At 40.1% G+C, this 14,666-nt stretch overlaps 2 protein-coding genes across 2 annotated transcripts; one reads left to right on the top strand and one right to left on the bottom strand.

Moving 5' to 3' along the window:
* Positions 1–809: 809 nt before the first annotated feature.
* Positions 810–1,853, bottom strand: LOC112087520. The gene is made up of 2 exons (XM_024157431.1): positions 1,822–1,853; positions 810–1,722 (listed from the first exon to the last, which is right to left on the bottom strand). Exons 1-2 carry the CDS (start codon positions 1,851–1,853, stop codon positions 810–812), a joined length of 945 nt encoding a protein of 314 aa, XP_024013199.1.
* Positions 1,854–7,278: 5,425 nt separating this feature from the next.
* On the top strand, positions 7,279–9,513 carry LOC112087519. Its single transcript, XM_024157430.1, has 2 exons — positions 7,279–7,476; positions 7,525–9,513. The coding sequence occupies exons 1-2, from the start codon at positions 7,279–7,281 to the stop codon at positions 9,511–9,513; spliced, it is 2,187 nt and encodes a 728-aa protein (XP_024013198.1).
* The last annotated feature ends 5,153 nt before the right edge of the window (positions 9,514–14,666 follow it).

Raw genomic sequence — 14,666 nt, 5'->3', positions numbered from 1 at the left:
AGCTGAAAGTCTTTAAATTATGTAAAGTATATTCGATAAAAATAAATGAAGTTGTAAAATGATAACATACCTCCCAGTACGGAAGATTGAAAAAGATAGATCGTTTCTTCCATCTAGATAATTCTTCTTCATCTATTTTCTCCTCATCCTCTGATTTGGATTCTTCGTCTTCACTATCAGTTAATGACTCCGCAGGAATAACCCTTTTTCTTTTCCTTCCAGTTTGTCTTACATTTCCAAACTCTTTTTTTGTAATTCTTCAGCATCACAGATATGTTATGACCCGTTAGAATCCTACCCTTCCTTCCATATTCTACTTTTCCATCGAACCATGCTTTCTTCCCACGGTAACTATGCGTGGGTGATAATCTCTTTCTATGACACATGTAAACATGCTTCCTGCTATTAGGTAACCATAAACTATCAGTATGCTTTCCACATAATGGACATCCCATCTTACCTTTTACTCTGCAGCCAGCCAGATTTCCATATGCAGGTAGGTCACTAATAGTCCACAATAACATTGCCTTCATTGTGAATGTGGTTTTACTGAATGCATCATACGTTTGCTCTCCAATGTCCCACACGTGTTGGAGGTCATCCATCAGTGGCTCCAGGTACACATTTATACTGTTGCCAGGTTGATACGGTCCAAGAATCAACAAGGAAAGCATTATATTCTCCTTCTTCATACACAAGTCTGGAGCCATATTATAATTCACTAACAATACAGACCAACAATAATACCTTGTATTTTTCATGCTGAATGGATTGAAACCGTCGGTAGATAGACCTAGCCGAATGTTCCTTTATTCCGCGGAAAACAACGGATACTTGGAATTCATCTGGTCCCATGTTACGGAGTCCACGGGATGACGCAGCTTTCCATCATTACTTTTGTTAGTAAAATGCCACCGTAGCTCTTTAGCAGTTTGCTCTGACCTAAACATCCTCTTCAGCCTCGGAATGATGGGAAAGTACCTCAAAACTTTCAGAGGGACGCCTTTTTTAAGTTCACCGGTTTGCAAGTTAGTCTTCCATCTTGATGTCTTGCACTTGGGACAGTTGTCTAACTTCTTCAACCACTTTCTGAAAAGACAACAGTCATTAATACAGGCATGGATCTTCTCGTAGCCCATATGGAAAGACTTGACGAACTTCTTCACGTCATACAACGAGGTGTGAAGCACATTATCGTCTGGCAACAAACTCGGCAGTGTCTCTAACAGCTCGTTGAAGTTCTTGTCCGACCACCCATTCTGAGTCTTCAGCCTAAACAACGATACAATTGCTGATAGCTTGCTATGGCTAGCACAACTTGGATACAATGGCGTTTCAGCATCAGAAAGTTTAGCTAGAAACTCATCTTCTCTCTTGTCTAAACCTTCAGCAACATCGCATAAGTCAGTCTTGTTAGCTAACTCTTCATCCAAGTATTCGGCAGCTTGATACAACCCTAGAATCTCCTCGTTCCACTCTCTAATCACTTTCCTTGCTTCGTCAGACCCACAGTTTACTTCCCCGTGATGATACCAATCAGTCCTTAGCTTGTACGTCTCATCCATTCCTCTGGTGACCAGGTGATCCACTACATCATTTTTAGAATGACGGTCTACATTTCGACAATCAATGCACGGGCATATAACCAAATCACAATCTCCTAAGGCAGAGGCAACTGAGTTCACAAAATTCCTAGCACCAATCTCATATGCAGGATCCGCTCTTCAACATATGCATGTCGATGAAAGAAAAAAGTCAAAACTATACAGGTAAACTATATAGAAGCACATCTAACCTAAACAAATGTTTATAAAGTGATACCTGCATAGGTGAACCCATGCCTTGTCCACCATTGTATACTCCAACCTTAATAAAAATTGTTAGCTAAACGACTCAAACCTAAACAAACACTATAAAAGTACTCCGGAAGACAAAGGAGATTTCAATATAAACGAGTTTCCAATCAAGTCTGGCTAAACCCTAAACCGATTAACGAGTTACATTTACCTTGATTATCGATGAAATCAGACACGATTGAGCTTTGTTTGCCGATGTATTTGATGTCTTCTCGCTGTCTTTTGGTTTCTCTTTCAGCTTCAAAACCTCAAGAGGGAAGACATGAGAATGAAAGTGCAGTAAGTAAAACAAGTATAAGAATTAAATGAATCGAATGATGGAATTACATTTTGGGATATGAAGAGTGAAATTGGGGTTACCTTAGCATGTGCGTCATCTAGTTTCAGCTGAACTTGACAAACGAATGTGCCTCAATCGCCGAAAATTTTCTGAAAAGCCCAGAAATCTCCAAAATCGAGAGCGTAACTCGAACAGGAATCAAGATGACAATGACCACGATCTAAACCCGAAATCGACACGGGTGATAGAGATTTCCGACGATGAGGGTATCAGAGACGTCAGATTATTGAATCGGCTTGATAAATTTGAGATCACTCTCTTCTCTCGATAACCCTAGAACTTTCTAATTTTTTCTCACCCGACAAAATGTTTTTTTTTTACTCGACATAATGTTATTATGTTTTGTCTAAAACATAATTTTTTTCCTAAGTGTTGGCAGGCATAAGTTTTTTCTGCGAGGCAAGGCCTTTTTGGTTCCCGCTCACATTTTTAACACTTTAGCATTTTTAAAGTGCTATATCAGAGTACCCAATTCCGCAAATGACATTTAATAGCAGTTACAAATATTACGCTATTAAAATGTGCTATCAATAAGCATATTTCTTGTAGTGCCTACCCGCGCCAAACACCCAATTTGCACCGGTCCTGTCCTTTCCGACCACGGAGATTGGTTTGTCTGGCCTAGAAGCCCAATTTGTAGCCCAAGACGATTCCCTTATTTGGAGAAACCCTAAGTGATGCATAGAAATGACTTGAACACTATAAATACATGTTTAGGAGCCTTAGATGATATGCAATTTCTCTTTTAGTAGCTTTTAAGTTTTTGCCTTTCATTTTGTTTGTTTTAGGTCTAGGGAGATAGAGATCTATCTCTTGAACCCTCTATGTTCCTTTACCATATCGATTTCAATACAGCTTTTTAATACAATGTTTTTGCTTTCTTAAGTAATGACTGAGTAGTTTTATGGTTGGGTTTTAAAGGATTTTTGATGGGGGCTATACATGTTCGATGAGGATTCCATTAGCTATTGAAACCGAATCCTAAACATTTTTCTTCTAAACTTACTTTTAATGCATGGGAGTAGCGTCATGAACTACAATCTAATCTAGGTCCTTGGTATTGCGAAAGTATTAATCCAGGGCAAAATCTAGTTTGAGAAGAGTAGATCAACCATAGAAGTCATCTTTTCCCTTCCAAGGCCAGAGTGGAAACCTTCTGGTCAGGGTTGTGAGAGATAGTTGGTTATGATTACGACAGTGGCGTATTCATACGTTCGTGACTCGAGTTCTAAAAGTTTTAGCTAGGATCTTTTAATTTACATTTTAGCAATGTTTTAAATCGTTCATTCCCGGAGATAATTTCCCTGAAAACTCAGTATCTCATTTTTATAAGTTTTCCAGCGATTTTATTTAAGTTTTTAGGTATAGTATTTTCTTCATTCCAGCCGATTTTATTCAAGCAATTTAGGTCTAGTTGTTTTCTTCATTTTTAGTCAATTTTATTAGGTTTAATTATTAGGTTATTCTGATTTCCATATTTTCCTGTTTATATTAGTTTTTACGTTTTAAAGACACCACAAAAAACCTTTCAAATATAGCCTGGTTCTAGACTTCTTTACTTTATATTTCTTTCAAAAGGTTTTGCAGGAAAGAACTTCCTTCCTTGTAGATTTGATCCCTAAGTATTACAATCGATCAGCTGTGCACTTGCGGCTTATTGATTTTATTAGGGTAAAACTTGACACCCCGCACACCAGACATCAATAGTCAAATGGACTCTATTATTTCAAAACAATTATCAACCGTATTTCAAGTTAAATGTATTTTGCTTTAATTTTTTGTATGCACCCAGAAAACATAATAAATATCAATTATATTTTATGATGTTTTATATAATCAGTCTTTAGTTGTTGTATCATTTTAATCAATTTATATTATAACTCAAGTACGTTTGAAGATTGATTTAGTCCTACTTGATAATATAAGCTAATACTTCATTTATTCAGTTATTGAACAACAACTTTTATATGTTTAACAAAAAAAGAAGATGGGACTATATAGTTCACAACTTGTATATATATATATATATATATATATATATAAAATAGATTCTATAGGGATCATTATTTACTATATTTATTATGAAAATAAAGGTATTAAATTTTAAAATGAGGTTCATACTATTCATAGTGGTTAATCGATTTCTTTTGCATCTTTTTGAAATTTATGTTTCAACTTTGTGTTTTTTTTAAACATAAAAAACTAAATTTATAATGAAATATTTGACAAATTAATCTTTCAAAACTATTTTCTTTCTTAGAAAATATGTTTAATTAAAACCATAAACACAATTGTGAGTTTGGCTACCAGTACGAAAAACAGTGATGTAATGGTTAGAATTTACAGTTCAGTGATTGATTTGCTCATTCATGTGAGGAAAATTGCCATAATACTTTTTGTTCTTTAATGGTGGAATGTAAGAAAACAAAATTGTTTATTTGCTGAATAATGGTTGTATGGAGTTCAGTTATGCCAACATTTCATAAATTTAACTTAGCTTTTAAAATATAAACAAACCATATATTAGGTTTTGGTATAAAAGTAATAAAACTTAATATCTGATTATGTGTATAAATATCAATATCTCAATAAAAAATATGTGACATGTTTTTAATCTCGTTCTATTGACCGATTTAGTAATTAAGCTATAAGAATTATAGCTTGTTTTAACTAAATATTCATTTACAATTGATTTTCATAGAATGATTTTAAATAGTATTTAAATGTTAGTTATGTACATAGTTATATATATACATATCCAAGACAAACAAAACTACAATATATTTATAGCGCATAAGAAATAAGTGATATGTCTGCTGCATGAGAGTTGTTAAGTTTTATTCTAAATGAAATCAGTAGCCGTAAGTGCACAGCTGATCGATTGTAATACTTAGGGATCGAATCCACAGTGAAGGAGGTTATTTTCTGAAAAAATCCTTTGAAAGAAATATGAAGTACGAAAGTCTAGAACCATGCGATATTTGTAGGGGTTTTGGTGGTGTCTTTAAAATGTAAAAACTAATCTTAACGGGAAAATACGTGAACTAAATTGACATAATAACTAAACCTAATAAAATCGACTAAAAACGGGAAAATGGCTAGACCTAATTTCTTGTATAAAAATTGGCTGGAATGAAGAAAAATAACCTAATGACTAAAACTTGTATTGAAATAACTTATAAAAACGAGACGTTGTATTTTCTGAGAAATTCTCTCCAGGGAGGAACGATTCAAAATATTGCTAAAAAATAAATTAAAAAATCCTAGCTAAAACTTTTAGAACTCGAGTCACGAACGTATGAATACGCTACTGTCATGATCATAACCAGTTATCTCTCGCAACCCTGACCAGTAGGTTTCCACTCTGGCCCTCGAAGGGAAAATATGCAATTTTTCTAAACTTCAAAAAAGGAAAGTATTGAAAAACTTAAAAAAAATATTCATAAACATAAAAGAGCATACGACTTAGGGTTCGTAAAACATGTATTTATAGTGCTCAAATCATTTCTGGGCGTCACCTAGGGTTTCTCCAAATGAGGAAATCATTTTGGGCTTGAAAATGGGCTTCAGGGTCGCACAGACCATTCTCCGCGGTCGGAAAGGACGGGACCGATGTAAAATGGGTATTGACCACGGGTAGGAATGCTTGTCGGCTGGTTTATGGGACATCTTGCTCTTCGCGTAACTTTTGATTGAACCGTTGGATTGCCATTCTGTAAACTTTGCTCGAAAGCTAGTAGTTCCATCTTTAAGGTTTCCAAATTTGACCTGGATCAGACGGTGAGAAGGTCTTTATTTTGGGATAAACTTCTGAAGGTTTGACTCTAAGCTTAAATCAGGTCTTCTATCCATTTTGTTAAGTTTTTTCCTAAGTTTCCTGAAAAAAGCCTTGAAACTATAAATACTAGAAAAACATAATAAAAACACTTGAAAGCAATAAAAAAAACATAGAAAAAGTAATTCAAAACGATCTATAAAAGTGGTCAAAATACGGTGTTATCAATAAGTAAAAGATAAATTGTGATAATATCTTTCCAAAAATACAAACTATTGTAGTCAATTGTACCGTATTACTTTTGTAAGAGTTGGGTTTACAACAAAGGCGATGTGTGTGACACATGCAAGCGCAGGAACTTCCGGAAGTCTTGGGACGCGTAGGAGATCAAGATGACGTGGCAAAGAAGATACGGTGTGAAAATTGAGATCGAAATATATATGGAAAGAAGATTGGAGATCTCAACAAGGATAAACAAGAAATATACACATGCAAAATAAGGGAATGGGGTATATATTCTGACATATACGAGCTTAGGAGGGTTGGCCGTCCTGAGCATTAAGTGGGAGAAAAAGTTACTAGAAACTAAGAGAGATAATTAGGGTTCTGGGTGAGTGATTGTATCCTTAGTACACAACTGTTGTTGTGTTTAGGTTGGGTAGATTAGGGATTGGTCAGTGTCGAACAGCGTTGCTGTGTCGTATAAGCCTGATTAGACAGATTGTATAATTGTCTAAGTGATTCCTAATAGAAAGCAAAAAGAAGTTTTGCATCTGTGTGTGTTCTACGATATATCTCTGTGTTACATCTCTTTCATTTGGTATCAGAGCAAGTCACCTATCTACAAAACCAGTTTCTATATCAGGTTGAGATCATGTTGACTAACATGGAGACATCGAAAGAACTCATTGTTATCCAGAAACCTCTCCTGCTTCGGGCTGGAAACTTTGGTCATTGGAAAGCCAGGATGAGACATATCATTAGAGGAATAGATGAAGATGCCTGGACTGCTGTAGAGCAAGGTTGGACTCATCCGACAGTAGCATCGCAAGATGAAGATGGTAAGACTAAGCAAGTCCTGAAGCCTAAAAACACCTGGACTGATGTCGAAAAGAATCTGTCCAAGTACAACTCCAAAGCAATCTCAGCCATATTTGCAGCTGTTGATCTGGATGAGTTCGGGATTATTAAAGGATGCGAATCAGCAAAAAGAAGCATGGGATACTTTGGTTAATCACTTTGAGGGAAACACAAGTGTCAAGAGAACTCGCATAGACCATCTGGCGTCTGAATTTGAAAACCTGAAAATGGCACCTGACGAATCTGTCGCTAGCTTCACCACAAAGCTGAGTACCATTGCTAATGAGGCTGCTGTACTGGGAAAGAAATACAAGGACAAAAAGCTAGTCAAGAAACTTCTCAGATGTTTGCCACCTAAGTTCGCAGCACACAAGACGGTTGTGAAGTACTCCATGGATACGGACACACTTGAGTTTGATAAACTTGTTGGTCTTCTTAAAGTTGAAGAAATGGAGGCTACGGATGATTAAAAGGTCACCCAAAAGAGCATTGCGTTTGCCGCTTCTGGAGAGGTTGACAGAATTAATCAAGTCGGAGAAAATCTGAGTCTGCTTGCTAAGAACTTCAATAAATTGCTGAAACGGGTTGAGAAAGGTCAGAACAGGTTTAGCAAGACTCAGAGATCTGACAAGGATAGAGGAACATGCAGACAGTCACAATCAGATGGGGATTGCTCTGGAAACTTCAAAAAATGTGAGGTTCAATGCCATGAGTGTGAAGGTTTTTGGCACTTTAAGAGTGATTGTCCTCTTACCAAGAGAAAGGAGCTAAAATGCATTGAGTGCAAAGGCTATGGACATACCAGAAATGAATGTCCAAATAACCTCAAATCCAAGGACAAATCACTCATCGTCTTCAAGGATTCTGATTCTGAAGATGAGGAGGAGGAAAGTGAAAATCTGATGCTGAACTTTGTTGCTTTCACCGTTGGCGAGGCTGACAAAAGCGAATCTAAGCCTGGAAATTCAAATTCTGATTTGGATGGTGAGGACATTGATCCGAAAGCGGAGTACAGAAATCTCTATGACAATTGGGTAAAACTAAGCTCTGAAAACCTTCAGCTACTCAAAAACAAAGCCTTGATGAAGGCACAACTGAACATCTTTGAGATGGAACGTACTTCCTCTGAGGAAAACAAGACTGAAACAACTCAGGTTAGCCTAAGTGAGGCAACAACAGATGCGGATGAGTTCAAGAAGGAACTAGCCTTGGAACGAGAGAAAAGAAGGGCTTTGGAAGAGAGGTTGGACAATCTAAGGGAAGTGTGCCACAGTGAAAAAGAGAAGGCAAGAGATCTCCAAAGCCAACTGGTTGAAAATCACAAGAAAATTCGAATACTGAATACTGGAGCCGACAACCTGGATCAAATTTTGTCATCAGGACAACCTCCCAAAAAGAATTGGGGACTGGGGTACACTGGTGTTTTTCAAGTTGAAAAACTCTCACCCACACCTAAAGGCTTGTCTCGTTTTGTGTTCGGTGGTACCTCCATTGGTGAATTGACAGCTACAAGTGTCAAGGGCAGTGAATTATCGGAGGCAACCAAGAAGAAAGACGAGGACAATCCGAGGGTTGTGTTGAAGGAGAGTCCTGTGACTCAAGCATCGGTTCAAAGGAAAACGCGACACAAACGAGTGTGCTACTTCTGTCACAAAGCTGGTCATAAGCAGAGAAACTGCTTTAAGAGGAAAAATATAATCAAGAAAGCCCGGAGGAATCGGATATGTTATCCGGAACCCAAGTACTATGGGATGGTATGGATTTCAAAGCAGGCACTATACACTGGAAAAGCAGAAGACTATCAAGGCAATAGTGTAACCCAGGAGGGAAGATGTGATGTGGTTTGCAACTTTGCTCGAATTAGTGTTACTGAACCAGAGATGATCAGCAATGTGGCGTACACATCAACTGATGGAGAAGTCTCCAGTGCTTGGTATTTTGATAGTGGATTCTCAAGACACATGACCGGTAATCAAGAGTGGTTCAACGAACTCAACAAAGTGAAAGGAGGACAAGTTACATTTGGAGATGGTGGTCAAGGAAAAATCCTTGGTGTTGGAGCACTCACTCGAGAGGATCAACCTCAACTTGTGAATGTTTACTATGTTCATGGGTTGAACGCAAATCTCATAAGTGTCAGTCAGTTGTGTGATGAAGGACTGAAGGTCATCTTCACTCGGGTGGATTGTAAAGCAGTTGATGAAAATGGAAACACTGTGTTCTATGGGATCAGGTCTGGAAATAACTGCTACATGTGGAGTGTAACTGATCAGTGCCTATTGGCAAGACAGTCCCAGTTGGACCTATGGCACAAACGTCTCGGTCACATGAATGTGAAAGGCCTAACAAAACTTGTAAAGGCTGAGGTTGTAAGAGGAATACCACTACTTGAATCAGAAACTCAGACTGTGTGTGGCGCATGTCAGAAAGGAAAACAAGTTAAGGTTCAACACAAGGCGTAAAGTGAAACCCGAGCATCGCGAATCTTTGAACTGATACATATGGACTTGATGGGACCAATCTCAACTGAAAGCATAAATGGAAAAAGGTATATCTTCGTGATGGTGGATGATTTTTCCAGATCTGCTGGTGGGGTTAAGCCAACAGAGGATGAAAGACAACCAGATGCGGATCTAATTAAACAAGTTCCTGAGCAAGTTCATCGGAATCACTCAATCAGTAATGTCATTGGAACGGTTCACGATGGTAGAGTGACGAGAAACAAGAAAATTGATTTCAAGGCTATGGTCAAACTCACATGCTTTATTTCGTTTGTTGAACCGAACTCGATCCAGCAAGCTCTTGAAGATGAATTCTGGGTTGCAGCATGTCACGAGGAGCTTGAACAGTTTGAGAGACTTGATGTATGGGATTTGGTTCCCACCACCAGCAAATGTCAATATTGTGGGGACCAAGTGGATATTTAAGAATAAAAATGATGAAGAGGGCAATGTCATCCATAACAAAGCTAGACTTGTGGCACAAGGCTACTGCCAAATCGAAGGGATTGATTTTGATGAAACCTTTGCACCAGTGGCTCGACTTGAGTCAATTCGGCTGTTGTTTGGAATCGCGTGCAAGCTGAATATCACTCTATATCAAATGGATGTGTAAAGAGCGTTCTTAAATGGAATGCTGCAAGAGGAAGTCTATGTAGCACAGCCAAAAGGATTTGAAGATCCAAACTTTCCCAACCACGTTTACAAGCTGAAGAAAGCACTGTATGGGTTGAAACAGGCACCTCGAGCCTGGTATGAGAGACTTGCTGTGTTCTTGCTGTCTGCCAACTTCCAAAGAGGTGGAGTAGATCTCCTGATCGTCCAAGTATATGTGGATGATATTATCTTCGGTGCAACTCGTCAAGATCTTGTCGACAAGTTTGTGCAGACCATGACAAAGGAGTTTCAAATGAGTATGGTGGGAGAGCTAAGCTATTTTATGGGGTTACAGGTGCGACAAACACCAGAGGGAATCTTTGTATCCCAGAGTACCTACTCCAAAAATATGATAAAACGATTTGAGATGCAAACCAGCGAACCGGCGAGCACTCCGATGAGCACAACGAGCAAATTGTCTAAGGATGAAGAAGGTCAGCACGTGGATGAAAAGCTGTATCGAGCTATGATTAGAAGCCTGTTGTACCTGACAGCGAGTCGTCCAGACATCTGTCTTAGCGTTGGATTGTGTGCACGATACCAGGCCTCTCCACGACTGTTTCATCTCAATGTGGTCAAGCGAGTTATCAAGTATATCAAGGGAACACTAGACTATGGCATCTACTACACCAAGGAAACTAACTTGAATCTTGCAGGATATTGCGATGCAGATTGGGCGGGATGTCTTGATGATCGGAAGAGCACATCGGGAGGATGCTTTTTCCTGGGGAACAATATGGTGTCTTGGCATAGTAAAAAACAAAACTGTGTGTCTCTGTCAACTGCTGAAGCAGAGTACATGGCACTTGGAAGCTGTTGCACACAAGTACTCTGGATGAGGCAAATGCTTGCCGACTATGGTATCGACTCTGAATCCTTTCCTGTCAAGTGTGATAATAAAAGTGTCATTGATCTCACAAAGAATCCAGTTCAGCACTCGTGCACTAAACACATTGACACTCGGCATCACTTCGTTCGTGGACTTGTTGAGGATAAGATTGCTATGATCGAGCACGTTGCATCCGAGTACCAATTAGCAGATATCTTTACTAAGCCGCTAGACTTAAACAGTTTTCTCTATCTGAGAAAAGCCTTGGGAGTATGTGAGTATTGAGCCGTGGTGACATCAGAGAGGATGTGCTACCCTGTGCTAAATTGTTTTTGTTGCTCTCGAGATGAGTTACTGTTTTGATTGTAGACCAAGCCCAGGAATCCGATTCAGAGGAGACATGTCCAATGTGATAGTTACTCAGGTCGGAACAGGGTATCACCATACTTTATATCTAACACTGATCACTAACTTGATTGGAAATGGATGTTATGAGGGCAGTCGTGAGTGTGAGAATGGTTGTTCACCACATTGCTGTCTTGGTTCTTTATGTGTTGTTGTGTGAAAGCTACTCAGCTGAGAAAGCTGCACAAGAGTATGACAGCTGTGCTGACAAAGATTCACTCGCAGATGACTTTAAAATGTTAATTTTCATCTGGAGAATACCTACTCCTCTTAAAATGCTGTAGCCGGCACAAAGTTCTGCTTGTGATCGGTTGTAGTGTGAATGCACCTCGGCTGAGGGTTCGCAGCACTAGTCACTCTCATTGTTTGTCTGTAGGTGAATCTCTGCAACATATATGATGTGGGACCATTCGAGTGTGATGGATGAAGGGCACACATTATACGACTCTCATGACCTCTTACCCCTGACATGGCTCTTTTGAATAGATACTGTGGGTGAGACTCTATCGTCAAGCTGGTGATGAAATGTGTGAAGGCTCCTTGGCTAAGGGCATGCCGCACATTTCTGTCTCAAGAGGGTTAAAGTGTTTTCTGAAAGTCTTACTGATGTGTAGCACTACTCTCTGTGTCCCAGGTAATATGCTTCTGATTTCATGCTCCTTCATGTCCCGTAATATCTGCTTCAGTACTTGGATGTGAGGTGTTGGGTCCAGCTATGAGGTTATCGCAGGTCTGTGAAAGTGGACCTTAAGGTTGATGTGACTTAGTTGCGAGATTTCTGAACAAATGGATATCGATCATGGGCCGTTAACAATATCACGTATCTGGGCTTTTGGACTAAAGGATTCTTCTTGTGGGCTGAGTATGTGTAGTCAGGGTTTCTTCCCGCTTCTTTAAAAGTGTCTCCTGACGTTTTGTGTGCCATAAACCCTAGTTGTGTGCCACCAGTAGCTCCTTGTTCCGACGAGTGCCTCTCATTCGATCATGCCGCGCACCACCCGTTCCTCCACTACTAAGCTCCTCGCCTCGGCTATTGAAGCCTCTCGTCATCGCTGTCCAGCAGTTGAAGAAACTCTCGCCGAAGCCCTCGTCCGCGTCACCGCCAAGCGAAAGTCGCTGCAAAGCTCCGGAAAAGAATCCATTGAAATTCCAAACGCTGAAGATGATGAATCTGATGACTCCGATGGTGCCGCTGAATTCCGGCCGTTGTTCGAAGGCTCGTCTGCTGCTCTGGAAAGCTTCTCTAACCCATTTGGTCACTCCTCAGATGAAGAGATGGATGATGATTCTGCTTCTGACCTAGATGATTTCGTGGATCCAAGGGAGGCTGATCATCCTATGTATCTGGACATGGAGGCTCGCTATGCAGCAAATCGGCGTGAACAAATTAACCGTGACCGCCAGCACCCGGAGCTCACGCTTCCGCGCCATCGTCCTCATAATAACTTCGCTTCTCTGACAGCTCAAGACAGGTTTGTGTCTTTTCATGTTCGGCCTTTTCACAACCAGAAATTCCTCCCATTAGATGATCCCAAGCTTGTGGGAGCTCGCAAGATTCTCGACTCTGCTGGTCTGATCTATACGGTCATCGATGTGGAGCCATACCGGCCAACGGTGGCGCATGAGTTCTATGCGATTGTGGCTGATCTGGAGTATCATAACGGAACTAACCTCATCTACATCCGTGGGTCTATGTTCGAATTCACTCCAGAAATCATTAACAAGATGTTCTAGATTGATGATGCTCTCCCCTATGGCGATAAGGAACAGATAAACATCGATAATGCGGTTCGTGTAGTCCCCGGTGGTCGCAAACATCGCTGGGAAGGTTTCCGATCGAAGCACCTCTCTCCCATGTACGATGTCATCTACAAGCTGTGCTGTTGCAACTGGATGCCAACCACGAACAACACTACCATGGTTAAGGAGCACTTTCGTCTTCTTGCATACATTGTGAAGGGGAGGCGTTTTAACTTTGGAAAAATGGTGTATGATCAAATTGTGTCTGCGGCTCGGACCCCTGAGATGGTGAATCACAAGCTCATGTTTCCCAATCTCATCTTTCAGCTGCTTTGCTTTTAGCGTACGGTACCAGGCCATCGAGGAGATCGCCCGCTTGAAGGTTTCCCCATTCGCATTACCTTGGATCCGAAGGCGGGAAAGGGCTCTGAAGATGATGAACTGGCTGTTGCTCCGTCTCTGGCAGCTGACTTGGACCAGCTCACTACCTGGCTCAAACGCATTCAGTTGCGTGTCAAAGGTAAGTTCCTTATTCCTCTCTTGTGTCATTGCTATTGTGCTTAGTTTTACCTGAATGTGCACTCAAGCAGGGGGAGAATATGCTGAGGTGGCGAACTCATCGGGTCGAGCAGAAACAGCTGGTGCTAACTTGGATTGTGGTGGATCACACTCTGAGGGGGAGCAGGAGAACGAGTCGGCAGATGACAATGGCTGGGCAGCTGACTAGTGTGTTGCCGTGTTTGATTGTTTTTAGAATTTTTCGGCGTTGTGTGGAACTTATCTCTTCTTCGGGTTTTCCAATGGATCTTTTGATTTGGGTGTTTGTTTTTGGGCGTTAAGACACTATGTTTCTTCTGTGGTTGAACTTATGGATCTATGACATAGCTCTTATTATGGGAAACAGTTGTTGTTGTTTTGTGTGTGTGGTGTGCTGTGTTCTGCTTCTGTCTCAGGTAGCTTGGAGTGACACATTCAGATAAAAAGGGGGTGAATGTAAAAGTTGGGTTTACAACAAAGGCGATGTGTGTGACACATGCAAGCGCGGGAACTTCCGGAAGTCTTGGGATGCGTAGGAGATCAAGATGACGTGGCAAAGAAGATACGGTGTGAAGATTGAGATCGACATATCTATGGAAAGAAGATTGGAGATCTCAACAAGGATCAACATGAAATATACACATGCCAAATAAGGGAATGGGGTATATATTCTGACATATACGAGCTTAGGAGGATTGGCCGTCCTGAGCAGAAAGTAGGAGAAAAAGTTACTAGAAACTAAGAGAGATAATTACTGGGTGAAGTGATTGTTATCCTTTAGTACACAACTGTTGTTGTGTTTAGGTTGGGTAGATTAGGGATTGGTCAGTGTCGAACAACGTTGTTGTGTCGTGTAAGCCTGATTAGACAGATTGTATAATTGTCTAAGTGATTCCTAATAGAAAGCAAAAAGAAGTTTTGCATCTGTGTGTGTTCTACGATATATCTC

The sequence above is a fragment of the Eutrema salsugineum genome, unplaced genomic scaffold, assembly GCF_000478725.1.
Source record: "Eutrema salsugineum unplaced genomic scaffold, Eutsalg1_0 scaffold_17, whole genome shotgun sequence".
Taxonomy (NCBI): domain Eukaryota; kingdom Viridiplantae; phylum Streptophyta; class Magnoliopsida; order Brassicales; family Brassicaceae; genus Eutrema; species Eutrema salsugineum.
Note: the sequence above shows the minus strand (reverse complement) of the source record. Positions and strands in the feature narration are given on the sequence as shown.

Coding starts and splice junctions, on each gene's coding strand:
- LOC112087520 (XM_024157431.1), bottom strand. CDS start 1,853: ATGGTGGACAAGGCATGGGTTCACCTATGCAG. Junction 1,723..1,821: donor GCATGGGTTCACCTATGCAG/GTATCACTTTAT, acceptor CATATGTTGAAG/AGCGGATCCTGCATATGAGA.
- LOC112087519 (XM_024157430.1), top strand. CDS start 7,279: ATGGCACCTGACGAATCTGTCGCTAGCTTCACCACAAAGCTGAGTACC. Junction 7,477..7,524: donor CACTTGAGTTTGATAAACTT/GTTGGTCTTCTT, acceptor GATGATTAAAAG/GTCACCCAAAAGAGCATTGC.